Source organism: Dendrobates tinctorius, unplaced genomic scaffold (assembly GCF_039654945.1).
Source record: "Dendrobates tinctorius isolate UK_male_01 unplaced genomic scaffold, ASM3965494v1 ptg000231l, whole genome shotgun sequence".
NCBI classification, from domain to species: Eukaryota; Metazoa; Chordata; class Amphibia; order Anura; family Dendrobatidae; genus Dendrobates; species Dendrobates tinctorius.
In genome coordinates, this window is record NW_027361898.1 from 19,821,022 (window position 1) to 19,845,005 (window position 23,984).

At 41.5% G+C, this 23,984-nt stretch overlaps 1 protein-coding gene across 7 annotated transcripts in view; it reads left to right on the plus strand.

The window, feature by feature from the left end:
- DLG3 (discs large MAGUK scaffold protein 3) overlaps positions 1-11,200 on the plus strand; it is a 332,677-nt gene extending 321,477 nt beyond the window's left edge. For 5 of the 7 annotated variants that reach the window (XM_073556134.1, XM_073556136.1, XM_073556138.1 and 2 more), the window contains 8 exons: positions 533-620; positions 4,898-4,939; positions 5,021-5,071; positions 6,300-6,401; positions 6,485-6,657; positions 6,736-6,845; positions 7,895-7,986; positions 8,459-11,200. In XM_073556134.1, coding sequence (XP_073412235.1) covers positions 533-620; positions 4,898-4,939; positions 5,021-5,071; positions 6,300-6,401; positions 6,485-6,657; positions 6,736-6,845; positions 7,895-7,986; positions 8,459-8,565 — 765 coding nt within the window. In that variant the 3' untranslated portion in view covers positions 8,566-11,200. Of the gene's footprint in view, positions 1-532; positions 621-3,612; positions 3,659-4,897; positions 4,940-5,020; positions 5,072-6,299; positions 6,402-6,484; positions 6,658-6,735; positions 6,846-7,894; positions 7,987-8,458 lie in introns of all 7 variants that reach the window. The other 2 variants (XM_073556135.1, XM_073556137.1) reach the window with 1 other exon arrangement.
- Positions 11,201-23,984: the final 12,784 nt, after the last annotated feature.

Consider the following 23,984-nt stretch of genomic DNA (forward strand, 5'->3'; position numbering starts at 1 on the left):
GGTGGAGATAGAGAGAAAACAGGTGGGAAGGTGCACTTATGTTTGGCCACACCAAGAGTGTGCCAAGTGGCTGTACTTTGGATTTAAGTCATTCTGTGCCGACAGTCCCTGTAAAAGTGGACAGAGGATAGTTTACAGTGATTTTTTTTTTTTTTTTTTTTTTTTCCCCCTCCAAAGGAGTTCTGTAGCAGTTACCTATTAAAACAAAACTGTATACTTGAAATCCTTCCTTTGATAAAAAAAAAAGTGACTTTGTACTTGTCTTTAAGAGATGAGCTCAAGTCTGTTTTCTGTTGTTCATGGCCAAAATGTTGTTAACCCTTGCCTCCCAGTTCATCACACACTTCCATTATGATTTTGCTTTTTGTGCATGATTTGTAAACCCATGTTTTTGTTTGTTTTTTTATTTATTTTTTGTCTTGATTTTTTTTTTTTCTCCCATCTCTCCTCTGTTCCTGTCTACTTTACTGCATTTTTTGGGCATTTTCATTCCTGCTACCCATTGTCTGTATTATCATCCCATCTGACAAAGTCCATCAAATCCAAGCGCAAAAAGAGTTTCCGACTATCCCGCAAGTTTCCATTTTACAAAAGCCTTGTTCAGGAGCCCGGCAGTGCACGTAAGTAAGACAGTCATGTCACTGAGCACATTATCTGACAGAGAACTTGTCGTCAGATCAAAAACTCTCCAGTGTTTGCTCTTATTTTAATCCCACTCCTCCCCTAAATTATCGGTGTTTTCATGTCTTTGTTTTTTTTTTTTGTTTTTTTTTTTAATCATTTGGTTGCAAAGATATAAGCCTTTTTATTTGCTAATTTTTATGATCTTCACTTAGGGGGAGTTGGGCATTGCTCAAAGCCATGCTCCCTGAGAATCCTGTGCGCACTGCCTTCTTGGTAAAGACCATAGACCTTTTTCCAAATTAAAGTCATATGTCTGGAACTGCTTGTTGTATTGGGGGGAAGAAAACCAGAGTACGTTAGAGTAGCAGCAATACAATAAGACCAGAGACTGGCCACTTTTGACCTTGTGAAAGGTCCTAATAGTTTAGGTATAGTTTAACAGTAGAGCTTGCATGACTAGACCTGCGTCTAGACTGCTTCCCTCCATTTGAGGGCAAACATACCAGCGACCTATGCAGCCGCAAAGGGCCCAGGTTGTAAGGGGGGGCCACTTCCTAAGCAGGTGGAATGTACTTCCATTTGTTCACAAAGACTTGTATATATTGTAACGTTTGCCCTGAACATGATATTGTTGATTTTTGAGTGGAGATTGTATGTGTGGATTTAAAGCGGTTGTCAGGTCATACAGCATTGACAGCCTCTCTGCAGAATAGGTCATCAATAGCAAATTGGTGTGTCTGACCCCCCACTCCCCACCAACCGTTTCCTGCTCTGGTGCCAGCAGTGTGTAAACACTACATGGAGCTGCTGAGCATTGCCAGCTACTGCTGCAGAGCTCCTATGCAACAGACTGAAGCTGTGCTGCAGCAGGCAAATAATTTGTAACAAGTGATGTGGTAGTGGCGATATAGGTGTTAGGGGCATGTCACTGCTCGCTGGCAGAGCGGGCTGTGAACTATAGCTTCCCCATGCAGTATTTAGAAGAGCTATGGAGTGCTGTATTTTTGCGGTATTGCCATTCTGACACTTGCAGTTTCCTGACAGCTGATGCATGTTGTCCAATCCATGGGCAGCATGTGTCACAGTGGGTGTATGATTTCTGCCGCCTATGATTAACTCTAAAATGCTGTGGCCATTGTTTCCCGGCAGCTTCTCCACGTCCACTGTCAGTGCCTAAAAGGTCTCCCTGCATCAATCTTTAGGGAGAGACCTGTCGGTCACTGGTAGCTGTGGTGGGGAGAAGCCGCCAAAGACACACGTCTTCCCAGTCTCCATCGTGGCTCAGCGTTACACCACAATTGATGAACCTAAGCCATAAGGGTGATAGAAGATCCATAAGGGAATAGAGGACCACAAAGATCAGCATCATAAAATGTTTATTCCTTTCTGTGTTTGGTGGAAATGCATATTTTCGAAAAACCCTATTGAAGGGAATTATCCAGGCCTTTGATAACCTCTCCTTAGGATGAGCCATAAATGTCAGCTCGGTGAGGATCCAACCCATCTGTACTGAGTAACTGCAGGGACCCCTGAAGTGCCCCGTCCCTGTCATGGCTTACCGTCTTGGCTCTGTCCTTTCAGTGGTGGCTTGGCCCACTACTAAGCTTGGTTACATGCCCCTGAGCTGCAGGGCTAGGTACAGAGGTTCAGTAGCTACTATGTCTAAAGCTGTGACTGCCAGATAATGAAGGGTGCACTCTGCTAACAGGAAAAAAAACAAGTTGTTTTTTTCTATTTTTGCACAAGAGAGAGGTTTTTTTTTCATCATTAGTTCTGATTTTGGCGCCTTGGCTGGGTACTTTCTTTTCTCAGTACTGTATGTGTGCATTCCAGTGTACTTCCATATAGTCTGATCAGATGAGCGTTGAGATATCAAATGTGGCTGTAGAGGAGCTTATGTTTGTGAGAAATGTGAGATAATGACACAATTTAGTAAGATCTTTCTTCTGTAACCAATTTGATGTTATAAGGCTGCATTCAGACCTCCTTCCTTCACTGAGTACAGGCTGCGATGCATGGGCTAGAACTGTGGGTTTCCTGACCCAAACTTGACAGCTTCATGTATTCCAGTCAGGAGACCCACGCCAAGTCTGCACATTGCGGTCTGTACTCGGGTTATGATGCAACGACGTCTGATTTAGGCTTAAACCGTATAATCGTCTTGTGTAGGAGCCTGACTGTGCTTTCATCTCTCCTTCATAGTGCTGTATTCTTCAGTGGTTCTTTAATGCTGTGAATTGCAACTTCCTCCTTTAAAGTGTACCTGTCACAAGATTTCTGCTTCTCATTCTGCGGGAAACATAAAATAGGGACGGAGACCCTGATACTAGCTGTGTGTCACTTACCAGTCTCTTTGAGAAGACCGGCAGATGAAAAAGTGATCGCAAAACTACAGCAGTTATGAGCTTGGTCTAGCCCCCTACATTATGCTGTTCTCATAGCAATTAAAACCTTTTAAGGGAATCTGTCAGCAGGTATTTGCTATTTAATCTGAGAGCTACATAATGTAGGGGCAGAGAACCTGATTGATATTGCTTTCTCAGCCACTTGCTGTAGTTTCAGTACCATGTGTCCCTTGCCAAGCAGTCCAGCTAATCTGTATGACTCCGCCCTCCCCACTGAATGGCAGCTTCCTGTGTACATAAACGGCAAGCTGCCAATCAGGGCTGTGGGCGGGGTGTTATACACAGCTCAGCTTTCATGGTTTTGCTCCATCTACAGCAGAGAAGAGCGGGATTTCATCCAAACTTCACCAAGTAGCCCACTAAGTGACACATTGCAGGGATCAGGCTCTGTGCCCCTACACCATGCTGCACTCAGATTCACTTTAAGGACAAGTTTTCTATGTCACATAAGGAGGATATGGCTTACTTAGAATGTTTCTTTTCTTTTTTTTTTCCCCCTTTTTGGGCTGCTGTTCCTAACACTGTCTCTACCTGGCTGTCTCTCACTGTCTGTCTTTCTCCTCTTTCTTGTCTGTAATATCAGGACTTCCCTGGCTTAAGTGACGATTATTATGGATCAAAGAGTCTGAGTAAGTCTCTGTGTGAGTGGGAAGGCCTGTCTGCTTGGGGCATGTCCTGTTAGGGAACGGGGTATGTGCTACTTTGTGGAGTGTTATTTCTTACCCATATCACACATAGAAGGATCTGCTACAGCATAGATGAATGACTTAGTTTAGACCATGATACATCTGTTGTAATCCCCAGTGATTTAGTATACTGGACATTAATCACATGACAACTCTCATGTTTTGCGGATTATTACTGGTTAAACGGTTGTTTCACAGATTTATTTCTGAAAAATGTTTATATTCAAAAATTAAGGTACTTGTTTCAAGCTAAACTTAAAGGGTTTGTCCACTACTAGGACAAACCCTCCTCGTACCCGGCGCTAGGCTGCGATAAAATAATAAAAGCGTAAACTCCCGAACCGATGCCGTTCCAGCGGTGTCAGCACACATGTTCCCAGGGCTCTTGTCCAGTTGTTATGACACATGACCTCGGCACCCAAACAGCAGCACGAGAACAACGGAGAGGACCATGGGCTTTTTTTATTTTATCCGGGCCAAGTGAGGAGTATGAGAAGGGGTTGTCCAAGTAATGGACAACTTCTTTAACTGTATGTGTAGCTGTAAATGTTGGAAATTTTTGGAACTGCTATTGAAACTTTTCAAATTATAGACCGTAAAGATACAGTAAACATATTTTTTTAAAAAATGGTTTGAGCTTCTGAAATCAGTATTGAAAGTAAATTGATATGTGTAATATATGGAGCATCTGCCGCTGATTTCAGGCCTAGGGTAGACTATACAAAAGTCTAGGCAGTGCCGCTGATCTCAGGTCTAGGGTAGATGATGCAAAAGTCTAGGCAGTACTGCTGATCTCGGGCCTAGGTTAGACTATGCAGAAGTCTAGGCAGTGCCGCTGATCTCGGGCCTAGGTTAGACGATGCAGAAGTCTAGGCAGTGCCGCTAATCTCAGGTCTTAGGGTAGATGATGCAGAAGTCTAGGCAGTGCCGCTAATCTCAGGTCTTGGGGTAGATGATGCAGAAGTCTAGGCAGTGCCGTTGATCTCGAACCTAGGGTAGTGCCACAGATCTCGGGCCTAGGGTAGACTATGCAGAAGCCGCTTTGTAGAGCTTGCAGTTCTAACAGCGTTTCCCTTGGTCTTGTCACCCAACCCATCCCTGTATGCTATGTCTGTGCAGTGTTTTCCTTGTACAAGGACTGGTCCATGATTTCTTGATGATCGCAATCTATTACTTTTACAGAAGCTGTGACGTCAAACACCAGTGACAGTGAGAGCAGCTCCAGTAAGTCACCATTGATTCATATGTATTTTGTTATTTTTCCTACTCGTTTTCATCAGTGATCACTATTTCCTTACCCTACAGAGGGACAAGAAGATGCCATACTATCATATGAGCCAGTGACTCGACAAGAGAGTAAGTTTTGTTCACTTGCCTTTTCACCATTTACCCCAGTTGGCTTTCCCCACCCACTTTTTTTTAGTGTATTATTTGATAAAGTTATTGGCTTCATTTGAAATTACAACTCGTCGTGCAAAAAACAAGTTTCTCGTTATGGCTTTGTCACCTGAGAAATTAGTTATAACTGAAGGGGTTAACAGGATTGTCCATCTTTTGAGGACAATTATTTTTTTTTACTTAAAAAATATTTTTTTGGCAATTTGGTTCCATAGAAAAAAATGTTATTCTTTGCCTACTATAGCCCCTGTGATGCCCAGTCTATTGCTGACTTATAAATGAGTTAACTGAGAATCTGTCAGCGAGTTCTGATTGTCCAAAAGGGAGTTTGTAATTTAGGCCACGTTCAATATTTGATTAGTATTTTGCATCAATATTTGTAAGCCAAAACCAGGAGTGGGTGAGAAATGCACAATTTTACGTTTCCTCTGATTGGCTACAAATACTGAACGTGGCCATACTCTGTCCTTTTTTTTCTGAGCTCCTGTTTGCTATTGGTCTGTGGTGGAAAAATCAGCCAAGTTAAAATTTCAGGGGACCAGTACCTGTAAATGCCAAACTGAATGTTTTTTTTTTTTTTTATAAGAATCCCAATTAAAAAAAAATAATTTTTAGCCGCAAATACATGCATTTACGTAAAAAATATCCTCCAAAACATGGACTTACCACCCAATAAAGATAATTGTATGCAGAATATACAAGTGGTGACCACAGTAAATGGACCATGGATGTCATTCTGCAGTTGTATTGGGGACATCTAGTGGCCACTGCAGGGTATTACAATCCAGCTGCACCGCATTTAAAGTATACTTGTGAAATCACGAATGTTATCATTATGCCTTGGCTACTCAGTCTTTCCCTAAGGAGACACTCACCCTAACTAGAGGTCACGATAATTAAAAATAACTCGTATTCACCTTCCCGATGTTTTTGCTGCTAAAAGTAGTCTTCAGAGAGGTCTCGGGATAATGGCCATCGTATGGCTGGAGCTTATTGGTTGCCTCGATGGAGGTCAGATCTCCTCTGCTGCCGGATGGCAAGCTGTCGCTCAGTTCCATAATAAAAAACCTGTTCTATGCAGTGGTCATTACATCAGTTAGAATACACGCTTCTATACACTGGTGACAGGTGGTCTTCTATTCTCTAGTTTGGAAAACGTGCTAATGCTTTGCCATTTTGTTCCCAGTACATTACACAAGACCAGTCATTATCTTGGGGCCCCTGAAGGACAGAATTAATGATGACCTGATTTCTGAATTTTCTCACAAATTTGGCTCTTGTGTCCCACGTAAGTTTGTGTCCTTATAGTTCTCATATTCCTATTGTCTCTCATCTGGTACTAATGCCTATCAATTACGGTACTTACTGCAGACACAACAAGACCTCGAAGGGAGACGGAGCTTGATGGCCAAGACTATCATTTTGTTTCGTCTCGGGAGCAGATGGAAAAAGACATTCAGGACAACAAATTCATAGAGGCTGGACAGTTTAATGACAACCTGTATGGGACCAGTATTCAGTCTGTACGGGCAGTGGCAGAAAGGGTACATATTAAAGTGGTGCTCAGTAATTTGTGACCTACTCTTATCCTGTGTGATGTTTGATCTCATGTTCTTTTACAGGGAAAGCACTGCATTCTTGATGTATCTGGGAATGCTATCAAGCGACTGCAACAAGCACAACTCTTTCCCATTGCTATTTTTATCAAACCAAAATCAGTAGAAGCTCTCATGTAAGTGATTATCTAGTGGTTACTCTCTGATCATCTCCATAGCTGTTAGTGATGTGTTTATGTAGAAAACAGGACACCATGTGAAAATGGATCCATCACAGTAAAATCAAATCTTAGTGAATGTAGAAATCCACATCGTTTACAAAGCTTGCTGGAATGTTTTATGCCTAAAATGTTATGAATGTTGCTCGATCAATGGATCTTAAGCTGAGCCCTGATCGCTGCTGTGAGCCATATAGAGAATGCCATCAACCTAACTGCAACATTTAAATGACACGGTGCAAGCTCCAGCTCCCGTTGGTTCTTATGGCAGCCGAGGACCTGCTGAAAGGTCCACGGCTGCCACATTGGTCCACCTGTGCAGCTCAGGAGTGTTATGTAGTGTAAGCTATTTTAAGCTATTGGACTATCATGGGTCAAGTTCTGTAAGGGGAAAATATATGTGTGTGTGTATATATATATATATATATATATATATATATATATATATATATATATATATATATATATATATATATATATTTATATTATATATATGTATGTGTGTATATGTATGTGTATATGTATGTATATATATATGTATATATATATGTATATATATGTATGTGTATATATATATGTATATATATGTGTATATGTGTATATATGTGTGTGTGTGTAATAAATAAATATATATATATATATATATATATATATATATATATATACATACACACACACACCAAGGAAATGCATGGTACAATCTCGCGCGATCAACGATGGCCAGCAGGGGGCCCGGTCGGAGGCATGTATCACATGTAGCGATATCGCTACCGATATTACTGTTGCGTCACAAAATCGGTGACGCTTTAGCGATATCGCTAGCGATCTCGCTATGTGTGAAGGGGCCTTAAGTGTCTTCACTGTTGCTACTTATCTATGTTCTTGGCGGTGTCTGAATACAGGCATTTTTAATGCAACCCGTTTGTGTGATCTTTGCTGGATGTATTCACACTTTACAAAGTAAGAAATATCAAAGCCAAAACATTAGACTTGTCTGTTTTTAATAGGGAAATGAACCGGAGGCAAACATTTGAACAAGCTCACAAGATGTTTGATAAAGCCACCAAACTTGAGCAAGAGTTTGGAGAATTTTTCACAGGTAAGTACATTTTAGACTCAATTTCCTTTCCTAAGGTGGCCTTGTCCATGATAGTCTGACGCCACCAATCTCATCTGTACCATTTCTTTCATTAGTTTCTGGACTCTTCCCCCAATGGCAGATTTGTTGGGAAAGTAGGATGAAGCAAGGCTGATATTGTTCCCTTCTGTATAAGCCTCTGCCAACGTTCTCCGTATTGATAACGTGTTGTATTTGGGACGGCTGAACGCTGCATCTGCTTTTACTATGAGAGCTTTTAACTGCAGTGATTGATGGTGAGGGGGAAGATCAACTGCCCTTTTCTTTAGAAATGACCCCACATGCTTTTCTCTAGCAGGGGGATCATGTGGCTGCACAGCTGGCGCTTGTACACTCCTGCAGCATTCACCCATTGCAGCCAACTTTTAGATGACTTTATTCAAGTTCCCGCTGTGTTCAACCCATATTTATTGTGAAACTGTTTCTTTCACAGCCATTGTACAGGGTGAGTCGTTGGAAGAAATTTATAACAAGATCAAGCAGATAATTGAGGATCATTCTGGACATCACATTTGGGTGCCATCTCCCGAAAAACTGTAACTCTTCTACTGGACTGCTGTTATCTGTCTACAACCCTCTGCGACCCATACCCCCAGAGAAATGGAGTGGGGTTTAATGTGCATCTGCCATCAAACACAGAATAATGTCCCATCAGAGCCCAATGGACTCCACTGGTTCTTGGATTCTGCAACTTGTGTCGTTACACTGAACCTTTGGGGAATATTGTGGGGTCTTCAAGAAAATCCTGTCCTTACTTGACTGGGGCAAGAACAGACTTTAAACACTTAGGTTATAAAATGCAAAAAAAAAAGGGAAAAAAGAGCAGAAGAGGCCATGTCCTCCCGTCTCCAAACCACCCACCCTTTTCCTCAAAGCCCCCATCCCTGCTGGATTGGAAGAAGGCATATTTATATACATATATATAATGTGTGTGTGCGTGTGTATGTGTGTGTGTATATATAATTTATATATGATTATATATATATATTATATATATTTTGGCTGTGATGGGATATTTGTCCCTGCTATTCTATTGTTTGTAAGGATTTTTTTAAGGTTCTTTTTTTCTGTGATGGACAGAGCCTTAGGCTCTGTTCTGGTACTATACAGCCTACCCACCGTGGCTACAAGTCATAGGTCTGGGTAAAAGGAACTGGTACTTCTGCTGTATGTGGTTGTTTCAGCCAGCACCAAATATACAGGAGTTCAGCGCAGGCTCTAGCTGCCTTTTTGCAGCTTGTCAAGATTAATCGTTTCTCCAAATGCACATTTTTTTTTTTTTTGTTACCTTCACCTCATAAAAAACTGACAGTACACATTAAGATATGATTTTTATATACAAAGGCAAGTGGAGTCTTTCATCCTTAACATAGGAGAACTTGGCATATGATTTAACTGACATGTGAGCCAAATGAAAGCTTCTAAAACGAAGTGATCCTCTTGTCCAGGTGTATAAGAAACTTCCCTGGCAAGCTATAATCAAACGGTACGTTAATATGGCTAGTGTCCCCCTATACGCCTGCAGCCTCCCTTGGTGCAATGCTGTGCCGTGGGCCTTTGTGGAAGGTCTTTACTATTTGGCACTACATTTGTTTTACAATTGGAAAACTTTTCTGTTTTCACCATTCTGTAGATTTTTGGGAGTTCACCCCCTGGGGGTTTGCACGTGTTCTTATTACTAAGGTGTGCAGGGGAACGCTTCCTCCTTGCTGGCCATTTCATGAATCTGAGGACCAATAATGGTGACTCTGTTCCAGGACTTCTGTTGCAAAGAAGGGAAGGAAGTAGCCAGTTCTGAAGAAGGGAATGCGAGAGACAAGAGTCTGACTCTTGAGTTTGCATGAGAATGTGAACATTATTTTTAATTTTTTTATTTTGTTTTTTAAGATTGTTGCACCACTGTGTAATATTTCCTTTTTTTTTTTTTTCATCGTAACTTTCATTTTTAAATTGACGGGTATTAAATCCACTTATTTTTCATTTACATTATAATGACTTGATTTTGTTTTTTAAAACCGCAGTGGAAGCACATCTGAATACTTGTGAGCCTTAATAGGGGCAGAGAGATTTAGTTTTATTAATATTGAGAAACACACACATTAATTTACAGCCTGCAGATTAGAGAAGTGCTGACAAAGATCAATTTTCATATTCTGCATTTAAGAACAATTGTCTGTAAAATCGAATTGTTTTGGTTCATCCGTTTCGAGTGTAAGCCAGTTGCTTGTAGGTCTGCTGCAGGCAGCACATCACCATTTTTTGGGGCCATCGTTTTTGGGTAGAATGTTATTTGTATGTAAAGGCTCACTGTTCGGCATGTTTTCTTAACCCTAATTGGAAAATTTTACATGGGCTTTAAAGATGGATAAGGAAACATTATGGCTTGTTTTGTTTTTATTTTTTTAAAAACACTAAAAATTGTTCTTTCCCTAATGACCTATTTAGTGTGAACTATTGCTGTCTGTGAAGAGCTGCTTAAACTCTGAAGTGGTGAGCCAAAAATTTCTTCTTGAAGCTCAGTGTGAAAATGAAACCGCTCAGGGTCCCTTTTCCATGTAATGGCGCGCATGATGTTTTCCACTGACCTGGAACAGACACTGCAGGGCTCGGACAACACTGACTCTTCTCCTTTTGTCCTCTGAAGACACCGGTGCGCTGTAAACCAGCTGGCCTTTCTGGTTTGCCCTGCACTATCCAGTGGTTGAAGTTTGGGGTCGTTCACTCCTAGGGCTATATATTGTTCGCTTATGAATGATGATGCTGGGTCTCATGGTGGCTAATGGACAATGGAAGTTAAATCTTTGAGGTGGGTGAAGCAAGCAGAATGTCTAAGACAGGAGACTCCCCGGCCGCTGCATTCGGGATTTACAAACCTCCTCCATTCCTGTTTTTATTCCACTTTTATTTAAATGTTGCCACCTGCTTGTTATCCAACAGCATGAATGGGTTGTCATGGTACTATTTGTATAACGGAAATGAAAATGGCAAGTGGGGTGGCTGGTACCAATGTGTGATACAGCCTTTTATATAAATATATATATATCTTTGTCCCTGCCTCTCCCTTCCCTAATGTAATTTACAGCAGAGCAGAAAATGATATGGAATCTGATTGTTTTAAGTAATGCTGATAAACCCAGGAGGCACATATATTTTTTAATAAATGAAGTTGCAATGATTCGTGAGGCCTACTTGTGCTTTTTTAAATATATAACACAAGGTATTCAAGATTTTCTAACTCTGAGGATAATACAGCAGAAAATAAGCATGTTGTAATAATTATCGAAGTTGGACTCCTTGTACATGTCTGCAATACAGCTCTATTATATAGACGTAAAATAGAGCAGTGTTTCTTACAGGGTTGTGGACACTGGTAAGCCAAAGTTCTGACACTTTTCTCAGACTGTGTGAGATTCATCAGTGTTTTTGCCACCAAAATTGCCATAATATGCTTTAAAAAGACTCAAAAAAAACCCCAAAAAAACTGTGTTCTCATGCCGGTTTCAAACAGCTTTGTCAAAATGTGTGGAGCTGGAGAAGTATCCATGACCGGATATGGCTGCATAGTCCCCCAAATTCATCAATAGTGCCAGCGTTTCTTACGCCATTAATGTTACTTCAGTATTTATTTTTGTTCAGGCCTCTAAATCTGCGCTTACTCCTGCACTGCCTTTAAGACTGGTGTTGGCATTTCAACCTTAAAGAGAACCTGTCACCTATTTTGGCCGCTATAAGCTGCGGCGGCCGCCTTTCAGGGCATATCTACAGCATTCTATAATGCTGTAGATAAGCCCCTGTTCTGACCTGAAAGATAAGAAAAATAAGTTTTATTATACTCACCCGGGGGGGCGGTCTGGTCCGATGGGTGTCGCAGGTCCGGGTCCGGCGCCTCCCATCTTCTTGCGATGCCAGGAAAGGTCAGAGAGAAGCCGGCGCACTGCATTACTTTGCTTTGCCTTCAACAGGGCTGAGAAGTACGTCTCCGCAGAAGTGCGATGCCGGGAGCGATGAAGAAAGCAGGAGTACTGCGTCGTAAGAAGATGTGAGGTGCCGGACCCGGACCTGCAACACCGATTGGACCGGACCTCCCCCCCTGGGTGAGTATAATAAAACTTGTTTTTCTTTCAGGTTAGATTGGGGCTTATCTATAGCATTATAGCATGCTGTAGATAAGCCCTGAAAGGCAGTGACCGCATCTTATAGCGGCCAAAACAGGTGACAGGTCTTTGACTTTACAAATTTAGTGTAGTAAAATGGCTACATTAGGCTTTTTCCTCTCCAGGTAAACAATGAGTCTTTGTAGGTTAAATGTTCTCTCTGAATACAATTTTTGAACAAATCGTTGAAATTTGAAAAGTTGTTATTCAAAAGTGAAAGATGCACACGCCAGAACACTAAAATTGTAGTCATGGAATATGGAAATCGCAGGATTGATAACTATTAAGATATTTTGAAAATATTTCCATGTTTGCATATTATTGATATAAAGTATAAGTGCCACACTGAATGTGCTTGGGCAAATCATCAAGATCCGCTGCTGGCAGCTTCCTTTACAATTGCAGAACAGGGACGTCACATGTGCTTGATGGGAGACCAGTCCGGAGACTCTGCAGGCTATGGTAGTACGTTTAGTCCATTCACGCTGCACACACTTAACACAAACAACTTAATGCCTTTTTGCCATGTTGAAAAACTGTTCCTGGGACACTTATGTTCCCTCATGAGCGTACGTTATAGACCCATGCGATCTCTAGACCTATCTCTGCAAAGCATTGCATCCAAGACAAGCAGGACTCGTCACCTTTTACTGAGACCTGTAACTTATTTTTTTTTTCACCATCAACCGCAGTTGATTGATTTGTGAGCTGTCTTATTGATTCACATTTTTGATCATTTAAATTTTTCTTCTTTATTTACTATGCAGGCAATACCAAATGTTCATTTATTTAATGTAGGTGGTTTGAATTTTTGAAGGTGTGTTTTTTTTTTTTTTTTTTTTTTTTTTTTTTTTTTGTTTGTTTGTTTAGGAGACCTGAGATCCTTTGCTTGTTCTATATACTGCAGTAGCACAGTTTTAGGGCAGTCTCTCACTTTCAGATAATTCCGGTACCGGAGTGGTCTGTGTCCGTGTGGATACGTGGTACATCTGTGTGGCAACCGTGTGCCGCATCACGACCACATGGACGGCCGTCGGGAAAGGAGCGCTACATTAAGCGCTGTTCCCCTGCGGCTGGTGCTGAATGTGGCTGTCATTCTTCTCTCCTGCTCTGCCAGCAACAGCGACCAGGAGAGAATGAATGAAAACCTGACATGGGGTCCCCCTCTGTGAACCAACCCGGCAAAACGCACCGCTGAGGGCTAATTTCAAGCTGGTAAGGGGCCATTGATCTTGGGGGGGCCCCCCAGCCTAAAAACAGCAGCACGCAGCTGCCCAGATAAGGTGCATCTATTAGATGCGCCTATTCTGGAGCTTTGTCGCGTTCTTCCCACTTGCCCTATAGCGGTGGCAAGTGGGGTTAATGTCCTGCTATTGTAAGGTGACATTAAGCCTGGCTTAGTAATGGAGAGGTGTCAATAAGACACCTCTCCATTACTAATCCTAGAGTTATTCAAGTGTTAAACACACACAAAGAACAAAGTATTTTAATGAAAGAATACACAACACAGTTTTAAAAACTTTATTATACTCCTAATCCCATATCAAAGCCATTGTTCTGTAAAAAATAAAAAAATTACAAACCAACAATATAGCATACCTGTCCGATGTACTGTAAAGTCAAGTCCCACAGCGTAAATCCATCTGGGGGTTTAATCAGTTTACAGCCGGAGCGATGCTAATGCGGCAGCTCCGACTGTAAACTACTGGGAAATGAATGGAAGCTGCGCGCACAGACTGAGTGACGTCACCGCTAGTTACTGAGCATGCTGTGGCTGCTTCACATTCATTCCCCAGTAGTTTACAGTTAATAGAATCATAGAATCGTAGAGTTGGAAGGGACCTCCTGGGCCATCTGGTCCAACCCCCTGCTCAAAGCAGGATTCGCTAAATCATCCCAGTTAGATGTCTGTCCAGCCTCTGTTTGAAGACTTCCATTGAAGGAGAACTCACCACTTCTCGTGGCAGCCTGTTCCACTCATTGATCACTCTAACTGTCAAAAAGTTTTTTCTAATATCTAATCTGTGTCTCCTCCCATTCAGCTTCATCCCATTGCTTCTAGTCTTTCCTTGTGCAAATGAGAATAAAGTTGATCCTTCTACAATGTGACAGCCCTTTAGATATTTGTAGACAGCTATTAAGTCTCCTCTCAGTCTTCTCTTTTGCAAACTAAACATTCCCAAATCCTGCAACCTTTCCTCATAAGACAGGGTTTGCAGACCGGTCACCATTCTGGTCGCTCTTTTCTGAACTTGCTTCAGTTTGTTGATGTCTTTTTTAAAATGTGGTGCCCAAAATTGGACACAATATTCCAGATGAGGTCTGACCAAAGAGGAGTAGAGGGAAATAATGACTTCACGTGATCTAGACTGTATGCTTCTGTTAATACATCCTAGAATTGCATTTGCCTTTTTTGCTGCTGCGTCACACTGTTGACTCATATTCAGTCTGTGATCTATTAGTATACCCAAGTCTTTTTCACATGTGCTGTCACTTAGCCCTATTCCTCCCATTCTATATATGCTTTTTTCATTTTTATTGCCCAGATGTAGTACTTTGCATTTCTCCCTGTTAAAAACCATTCTGTTAGTTGCTGCCCACTTCTCCAGTTTATTTAAATCTTTTTGAATCCTCTCTCTCTCTTCTCTAGTATTAGCTATCCCTCCTAGCTTTGTGTCATCAGCAAATTTAATCAGTTTACCCTCAATTCCTTCATCTAAATCGTTGATAAAGATGTTGAACAATACAGGGCCCAGGACAGAGCCCTGTGGTACCCCACTTGAGACATTCTTCCAACTGGATGTGCAGCCATTTACGACCACTCTTTGGGTCCGATCACTAAGCCAGTTATGAATCCACCTAACAGTTGCCTTGTCCATTCCATACTTAGTCATTTTTTCAATAAGGATTGTATGAGAGACTTTGTCAAATGCTTTGCTGAAGTCAAGATATACTATATCTACAGCATTTCCTTGATCCACCCAATCAGTAATACCATCATAGAAGGAAATTAAATTAGTCTGACATGACTTATTAGTTACAAACCCATGCTGACTCTGTTTAATCACTTCATTCTTATCCAGGTATTGACATACATGTTGTTTAATAATTTGTTCAAAGATCTTTCCTGGTATAGAAGTCAGACTCACCGGCCTATAGTTGCCTGGGTCCACCTTCTTCCCCTTTTTGAAGATAGGAACAACATTTGCTCTTCTCCAGTCTTCTGGCACTTCTCCTGTTCTCCAAGAATTTTCAAAGATTATGGAGAGGGGTTCAAAAATTTCTTCTGCTATCTCCTTCAGTACTCTGGGGTGTAATTCATCTGGACCTGGAGACTTGAATACATTTAGGTTAGCTAAGTGTTTCCTCACTATCTTTCTGTTTATAGATATCCTGGATTCTTCTATTCCCTTAATAGGACAGTGAATAACAGTTGATGTTACATTTCCTTTCTGAGAGAAAACAGATGCAAAATAGGAATTTAAAAGTTCAGCCTTCTCAACATCCTGTCTTACCATTTCATCATTTTCATCCTGTAAAAATCCTATAGCATCTTTGACTTTTCTTTTACTTTTGACATATCCCCAAAATCCTTTATTATTGCTTTTGACATCTCTTGCAAGCCTCAATTCATTTTCAGCTTTAGATAATCTGATTTGTGCCTTGCAGGTTCTGCAGACAGCATTATATTCTTCTTTAGATATGCCTCCTTCTTTCCATTTTATAAACATTTTTTGCTTCCTTTTTAGCATGTGCTTAAGTTCTGTGTTCATCCATCCTGGTTTCCTTAAATGCTTCCTATTCTTCCCTCTTTTCGGAATTGTTAACAACTGTGCTTTGAGAATTTCATTTTTCAAGATTTCCCATCCTTCCTGGACATTTTTGTCTTTAAGGATATCCAGCCATTGGATCCCTCCTATTCTCTTTCTGAATCCCTTAAAATCTGCCTTTCTGAAATCTAACCTTGACGTCTGAGTCTTCACAGGTCTTCCGCCTCTAGTTATCCAAAATTCTAAAATAGCATGGTCGCTACCTCCTAGGGTCCCAGCCACTTTTACCTCCTCAACCATTTCCTCCCTGTTTATAAGGATTAGATCCAAGGTAGCAGTTCCCCTTGTTTTCTCCTTTACCTTTTGGAAGATAAAGTTGTCAGCAAGAGAGGATAAGAATTTCCTTGACCTGTTAGTTTTACCTGAGAGAGATTCCCAACAAATGTCTGGATAGTTGAAATCTCCCATGACAACTATGTCATATTTTTTGGAGAACTTGGCCATTTGATGCATAAAGAGTTCATCCATATCTTCAGCTTGCACAGGCGGCCTGTAGTAAATGCCTACAATGGTGTCCTTTCCATTGTTCTGTCCTTGTATTCTTACCCAAACAGTTTCCACAGAACTCCCAGTCTCTGAAGCTTCAATCTCTGTGCAGATATAGGAAAGCATGGATATGAAATTACTGGTATTGAAAGGTAACTTCACATCTCAGATAGAGAGACGAGTTTGGGAGTACAAATTTATGACGAACTTTGACACTCTCAGTGCTGGAATGAATGTGTCGCATGGATTTATGTCTTTTTACATCAATTAAGGAATTTCCTTTTAAAACCTTGCAGGGCAACACAGAACTAGACCCCAATCAGAGGACCATAAAACATCCAGACTCCTTATCTATGAACTGGTCCAATGTTTATATTTATGTTTCTCCCTCTCCCATATTGATAGTTCTGCTTCACGTCACTTGTCTTATCTATTGCATTTTTTCTAGGCTGTATTGTGCATAAATATGTGACTTCAGATTTTGTATTAGTCTAGCCTGATGAAGAGACCTGAGTAGTCTCGAAAGCTTGCAATGTATTACCATCTTTTCAGTTAGCCATTAAAAGGTATCAACTACTGAGGACTCTCAATCCTGAATATTTTTCTGTGCAGATATACGCATTTCTAACATACAATGCGACACCCCCTCCTCGTTTATCAAGTCTGTTTCTTGCAAATAAGTTGTATCCTTCTAGTCTTGTATTCCAATCATGTGTATTGTCCCACCAAGTTTCAGTGATTCCAATGACATCATATTTCTTTTCCTGTGTTAGTAGTTCCAATTCTCCTTGTTTGTTGCCCATGCTTTGTGCATTAGTATAGAAACATTTTAGTTTGTGATTGGTTTCTCTTTCTCCAATATTTTTTTTAATTAGATTCTTTCGTCTTTGTTCTTCCTTTCCACTTCTAATAGAGTTCTCAGTAGCATTTGTCAGGTGTATGGCTTTTTCTGGTCTTTTGCTTCCCTTCCCATGTTGTTCTAGTTTAAAGCTCTCCTTACAAGTGTAGCAAGGCGACTTCCAAATACCTGCTTTCCAGTCTTCGTAAGGTGCACCCCATCTCTAGCAAGTAGTCCATCGTATAAGTAGTTCACTCCGTGATCCAGAAATCCAAATCGTTGCTGACGGCACCATCGACGTAGCCAGTTGTTCACCTGCAGAATCTTATTCCACCTCCTTGTTCCATGGCCATCCACTGGGAGGATGGAAGAGAAGACCACCTGCGCTCCCAGTTCTTTCACTTTCTTGCCTAAGTCTTCAAAGTCTCTGCAGATGGTTTCCAGGTCGTTTCTTGCGGTGTCATTTGTCCCCACATGTAGTAGCAGGAATGGGTAGTCATCTGTAGGTCTGAAGAGTCCTGATATCCTGTCAGACACATCTTTAATTTTTGCACCTGGAAGACAGCACATTTCTCTTGAAGTTATATCCGGTCTGCAGATAGCGGCCTCTGTTCCTCTCAACAGGGAATCCCCCATGACCACCACTCTCCGTTTCTTCTTCACAACATTTTTCTTTCTCCATCCAGGAGGACTCTGAAGGCGTACAAGGTTGCTGTTTGTTGGCAAAGTCTTATCCTGATGTATTTCTTCATCGTTTTCCTGCGTGAGAGCCTGGTACTGGTTTCTGAGCAGTATGGGTGCTGACTGCCTCCTGATCCTCCTGCTTCTCTGGGTCACATGTCTCCATTCCTCTGTTTCTTCAGGTGCACTTCGAATTTCTTCTCTTTCTGTAACATGTAGAGATAATTCTGCTCTGTCCAAGAACTCTTCACCTTCCTTAATGATCTTCAACGTAGCTAACCTCTCTTCGAGATTTTGCAACTTTTCCTCCAACAGGGACACAAGCTTGCATTTGTAGCATGTGAAGTTTGGCTTTTCCACTGGTAAATCTGTGAACATGTAGCAAGAAATGCAGCTCACCAAATGGCTCCTGGCCTCTTCCATCTTGAGATTTCTTAAAAAGATGAAAGATGAGCCAAAATTCTCCTGGTTTCTCCGATTTCCTCTTTTTAGCTGCAACGGCCAAAACCCAGTGATCGTTGAGCTCGCGGAGACTCTTCACTTATCCCAGAAGGCACTGGGAATATGCAAATGATCTCCTCAAGACTCTTCCCCTGGTTTCAGTTGGAGCGGTCGCATTATCAGCGCTCCGCCTGTAAACTGATTAACCCCTGAGATGGATTTACGCCATGGGACTTGACTGTACACCGGACATGTTTACCGGACATGTTTGCTATATTGTTGGTTTATTTATTTTTTTTTTTTTACAGGAGAACAATGGCTTCGATATGGGATTAGGAGTATAATAAAGATTTTAAAACTGTGTAGTGTATTCTTTGATTAAAATACTTTGTTCTTATTGTGTGTTTATTTAACCCTTGAATAACTAGGATTAGTAATGGAGAGGTGTCTTACTGACACCTCTCCATTACTAAGCCGGGCTTAATGTCACCTTACGATAGCAAGGTGACATTAACCCCACTTGCCACCAATATAGGGCAAGAGGGAAGAACCTGACAAAGCTCCAGAATAGGCACATCTAATAGATGCAACTTTTCTGGGCAGCTGCTGTTTTTAGGCTGGGGGGAAGGGGGGCAAGATCAATGGCCCCTTACCAGCCTGAGAATAGCAGCCCCCAGCTGTGAGTTTTCCCAGGTTGGTTCACAAATGGGGACCACACGTCGGATTTTCATTCATTCTCTCCTGCTCGCTGTTGCCGGCAGAGCAGGAGAGCAGAATGACAGCCGCGTTCAGCACCAGCCGCCGGGAAACAGCGGCTTACAGTAGCGCTTCTTCCCCGGCGGCCATCCGTGAACATGAAGGACAGGGTGAACTGTTCTCCGTGTGCACGTGTTCAGCACGTTTTGAGGACCGTGCGCTCCCACAAACCCTGACATGTCTGTGTTTTGCACACGGACACATGGTCTGTGAAAACACGCTGACATATGCATAGAACCATTCATTTGAATGGGTCTACGTGTGTCAGTGTCTCCGGTACATGAGGAAACTCACTACACGTACCGGAGCCACTGACGTGTGAAACCGTCCTTACAGTGTAAATGCGGGTCTCCTATGGCTTGCCCTCACAGGAGTACTAAGATTGCTGCCCTCAAGTCCTTCAACAGACCCCTAGCAGCCATGTTAACCGATCAGTTCCCTCCAATCACGTTGCAGGGGAGCAATGGGAGCTGCTTCTTCCAACCACTCAATTTAACTGTTGCTGTGTAATTGACAGCTGCATCTAATTGGTTAACACCAGCAGTTGGGAGTTTCACTCCAGCCACTGCTATTCATCAAATGCTAGCTATGTTAGGGTACGTGCACACGCTGCAGATTGGGGTGTGGATTTGGCCGCGCGGATTTTGTAAAATCCGCAGGTAAATCTGCAGGTCAAAAGACCTGCGGTTTTACCTGCGGATTAGACTGCAGTTCTGCCCTGCGGTTTTACCTGCGGATTGCTCTGCGGTTTTGCCCTGCGGTTTTTCATCTCCACAATGGATGAGATGGCAAACCACAGCAGAATCCGCAGAAAGAATTGACATGTCAATTCTTTCTGCGGTTTCAAAACCGCGCGGAAAAATCTGCACCGTCTGCACTGCGGTTTTTTATTCCCATAGGGAATAATGGTACTGTACACCGCAGCAAAAACTGCTGCGGGTCCGCAACGGCCAAATCCGCTGCGGAACTGCAGCAGAATCCGCAGCGTGTGCACACAGCCTAACAGCCCATGTGGAGCCAGCTCCGCTCCTGAGCCCTTTCCACACGTGAGGACAGCCAGCAAGGACTAATATTTACATCCTTTTTCTCAGAGGTTAATGAATAGCAAATTGCAAAACCCTAAATCCATCTGTCACTAGGAATTTTACTACCTTCCATTTTGCTGTTCGTTACCAGTTGTCACATAAAATTCCCAAAGGCGCAAAGGGACATCACACGGCAGCATTCTCATCCGGGATGGAGGCACAATGCACTCAGTGGTCATAGTATCCCTTCCATACATTTCAGTGAGGCTGTTTGTGTAACATGGGAAGCAAAATATTAGTAAGGTGGAAGCTGAGGAAAACAATACACAGGAAGAGCCTTTTATAGGGCATTGTTTTGCAGCTAAGTCGGTCTCCTGTGTTTTTAACCCCTTATGGACTGACCTGATTTGGGCCGCCGGATGAAGCTTCCCCCCCATATTTTCACTATCACAATTGGTGAACTTTAAGTAAGAGGGCTATTTTTTGCATGGGGAGTTTTCAGTGGCACTCTTTAGGGGGTATATATAATTTATTAAACAATGTTTACTAACAATGGGCAGGCATAACAAAAACCCAGCAAACCTAGTAAGATTTTTTTTTCTTAACTTCACATTTTTCACTGATGACAATTGTTTTATATTTACCGGCAATTACTTTTATACATTAAACACTTAATTTTTTTTTTTTTTTTTTGTGCAGGACTTTACAATTTACCTTTGTGTGGCATGGACTTTACTTTTTTTTTTTAACTATGTATTATGCATCACAAACAAAAAAAAAATCATGATTTCCTATGAACGCCACCCACTGGAGGATCGTGATGACAGGCTCGTGAGTCTTCAGCAGACTCCTGGCTGTCATGATAACCTATCGGCGCCCCACAATCATGTGACTCTGCGTTGATGGGCAGGATCAATGACTCGCTTTGTCTGTAGATTAACCCCTTAATGACCGGAGCCTTTTACGGTTATGTGTTTTCGTTTTTCGCTCACCTTCTTTCCAGCGCCATACCTTTTTTATTTTTCCGTCAATATGGCCATGTGAGGGCTTATTATTTGCAGGACGGGTTGTACTTTTGAACGATACCATAGGTTTTACCATGTCATGTAACAGAAAACTGGTAAAAAATTCCAAGTGCGGTGAAATTGCCAAAAAAAGTGCAATCACACACCTGTTCTTTGTTTTGCTTTTTTGCTAGGTTCACTAAATGCTACAACTGATCTGCCATTAAGATTCTCCAGGTCATTACGAGTTCATAGGCACCAAACATGTCTAGGTTCTTTTTTATCTAAGTGATGAAAAAAATTCCAAACTTTGCCAAAACAAAATTGTCATTTTCTGATACCCATTGCGTCTCCATTTTTTTGTGATCTTGGGTCAGGTGAGGGCTTCTCTTTTGTGTGCCAAGCTTATGTTTTTATGGATACCATTTTTGTGCAGATACGATCTTTTGATCGCCCGTTATTGCATTTCAATGCAATGTCACGGTGACCAAAAAAAGTAATTCTGGCATTTTGACTTTTTTTTCTCGCTATGCCATTTAACAATCAGGTTAATCAATCCTTTTTTTTTTTTTTTATTGATCAGGCGATTCTGAATGCAGTGGTACCAAAAATGTCTTTGATTTTTTTTATTGTTTTATTTTAAATTGGGCGAATGGGGGGTGATTTGAACTTTGTTTATTTTTTTCATATTTTTAAAAGCTTTTTTTTTTTTTTACTTTTTTACCATACAAGGCTAGAAGTTGCCACAACTCTATTGCCTCTGCTACATAGAGACGATGCTAAGATCATCTGTCTATATTAAACCCGTCTGTTGCACCATAATCAATAGAAGGTGAACAGAAAAAAAGCAATATGGCACGCCCCCTGAAGAAGAGGACGAAACGCGCGTCGAGGTGAGGGACGCGGCTTTCATTCCACACGTGGCAGTGAGCTTGGTGAGATATTTTTACAGCATATTTGTTTGCACACTGTAACGGTACTATTTCTGTCAGATAGTTTTCTGTATTTGGGCACATTATCTATGGCTGATAGCCAGGATTTATGTATCTAGCTTAGTTAAAGCGTTTTACAAGCTATGGTTGATGCTGGGCTTTAATAACTGCAGCTTTTTTTTAGCGCATTTTGAGGGGGAATTTTCGCCCTGTTTTGTGGAAAATAAATTATCTGCTGAAATTGTTCATTTATCTCTACCTTTTACTCATATTAACGTGTTTAAAGGGGTGATTAAGCCTGGTGTGTCCCACACTAGAGGTTGCTAATTTTTTCTATTTGGTGATTTTTAATATTGTATGTAATAAAAATTATTTTATATTGCTTTTTGTAATTGTGCTTTTTCTGTTCACCTTCTATAGATTATGGTGTAACGGACGGGTTTAATATTATTGCATGTGGCACATAGAATTGTTTTTTGGATTGCAAAGTTATTATAATTAAGATCATCTCTATGTAGCAGATTTACGGCATTGCTATGAGCGCCGACCCCAGGATGGCGCTCACAGCAATCTGGCATCAACAACCATAGAAGTCTCCAAGGAGACGTCTGGTTGTCATACCGACTAACCGATGACCTCCGATCACGTGACGGGGGGTCACCGGTGAGCGCATTTCCGGCAGGATGGCCGGGAGCGCTTGTTAAATGCCACTGTCAGAGTTTGAAAACGGCATTTAACTAGTTAATAGCCACGGGCGGATCACGATTCCGCCAGCGGCTATTGCGGGCACGTCAGCTGTTCAAAATAGCTGACATGTCCCGTCTTTGAGGTGGGCTCACCGCTGGAGCCCAAATCAAAGCCGGGGTGCTGACTTCGAACGTATTATACCGTCCGATGGCCGAAAGTGGTTAAAAGCCGATATCAGTGATTGACAGTGGCATTTAAGTGTTTAACAGCTGTGAGTGGATCTCTGATCCACCCACTGCTGTTAGAGGCACTTCACTTGATTGCTGATTAAATCAGCCATTAAGTGTGGGGAAGGATGTGTGCTCAGCTTGTGAGCCCGCATCAATGGCAGGAACATGCCGATGATGTAAATATGCAACGTTACGAAGGGGTCAGGGAATCCAAATACTTCAAGTGTTTCAAACATGAAAGGCCATCCCATGACATTTTGTCCAACTAAACTTGGTAGACTAGCCTCCACCTGGTTTTATTTAATCCATCTACTAAGTCGATGGTGGTCCTCTTATTATTGCTTCCTTGTCGAGTTTGGTGATCCAGTTAAAAATGCATTAAAAAGGGTCTTAAGGTGAAAAAGTGGGGAGGAGGTTTGAGATACATATTTGGCGCATATGCGGTATATTGCAGACCTTGAGGGTTTGAAATAGATGAGTGAACTTGGAAAGAGCAGGTAAGCGAGATGAGTATAGCTACTTCTGCTTTTTTTTTTTTTTTTCTTTTTGGATGCTAAATATGCATTTGGATATAGACCTTGAGCAAAGACACAACTACCATATTGGTCAAAATGAGTGTCTTTTATAAAGACTATCTGACTTCATGGATTTGAGCTCATTAAGATAAGATGTCTTTCTATATTTGAGTTTAGGCCTTTAACACTTAGTGTAATTCTCTTAACTATTGTAAAATTTGATGAGGTAGAATGAAATGCTTAGGCTCTCTGTTTGAGGGTCAGGATGCTATTTATTAAGTTATTACTTTTTGATTAGAAATTGATTTATTTTCTGGTCTCTGTTCCATAATGTGAGTGTTGGTAAATTTGTCATCTAATAAACATAAGAAAATATAAAA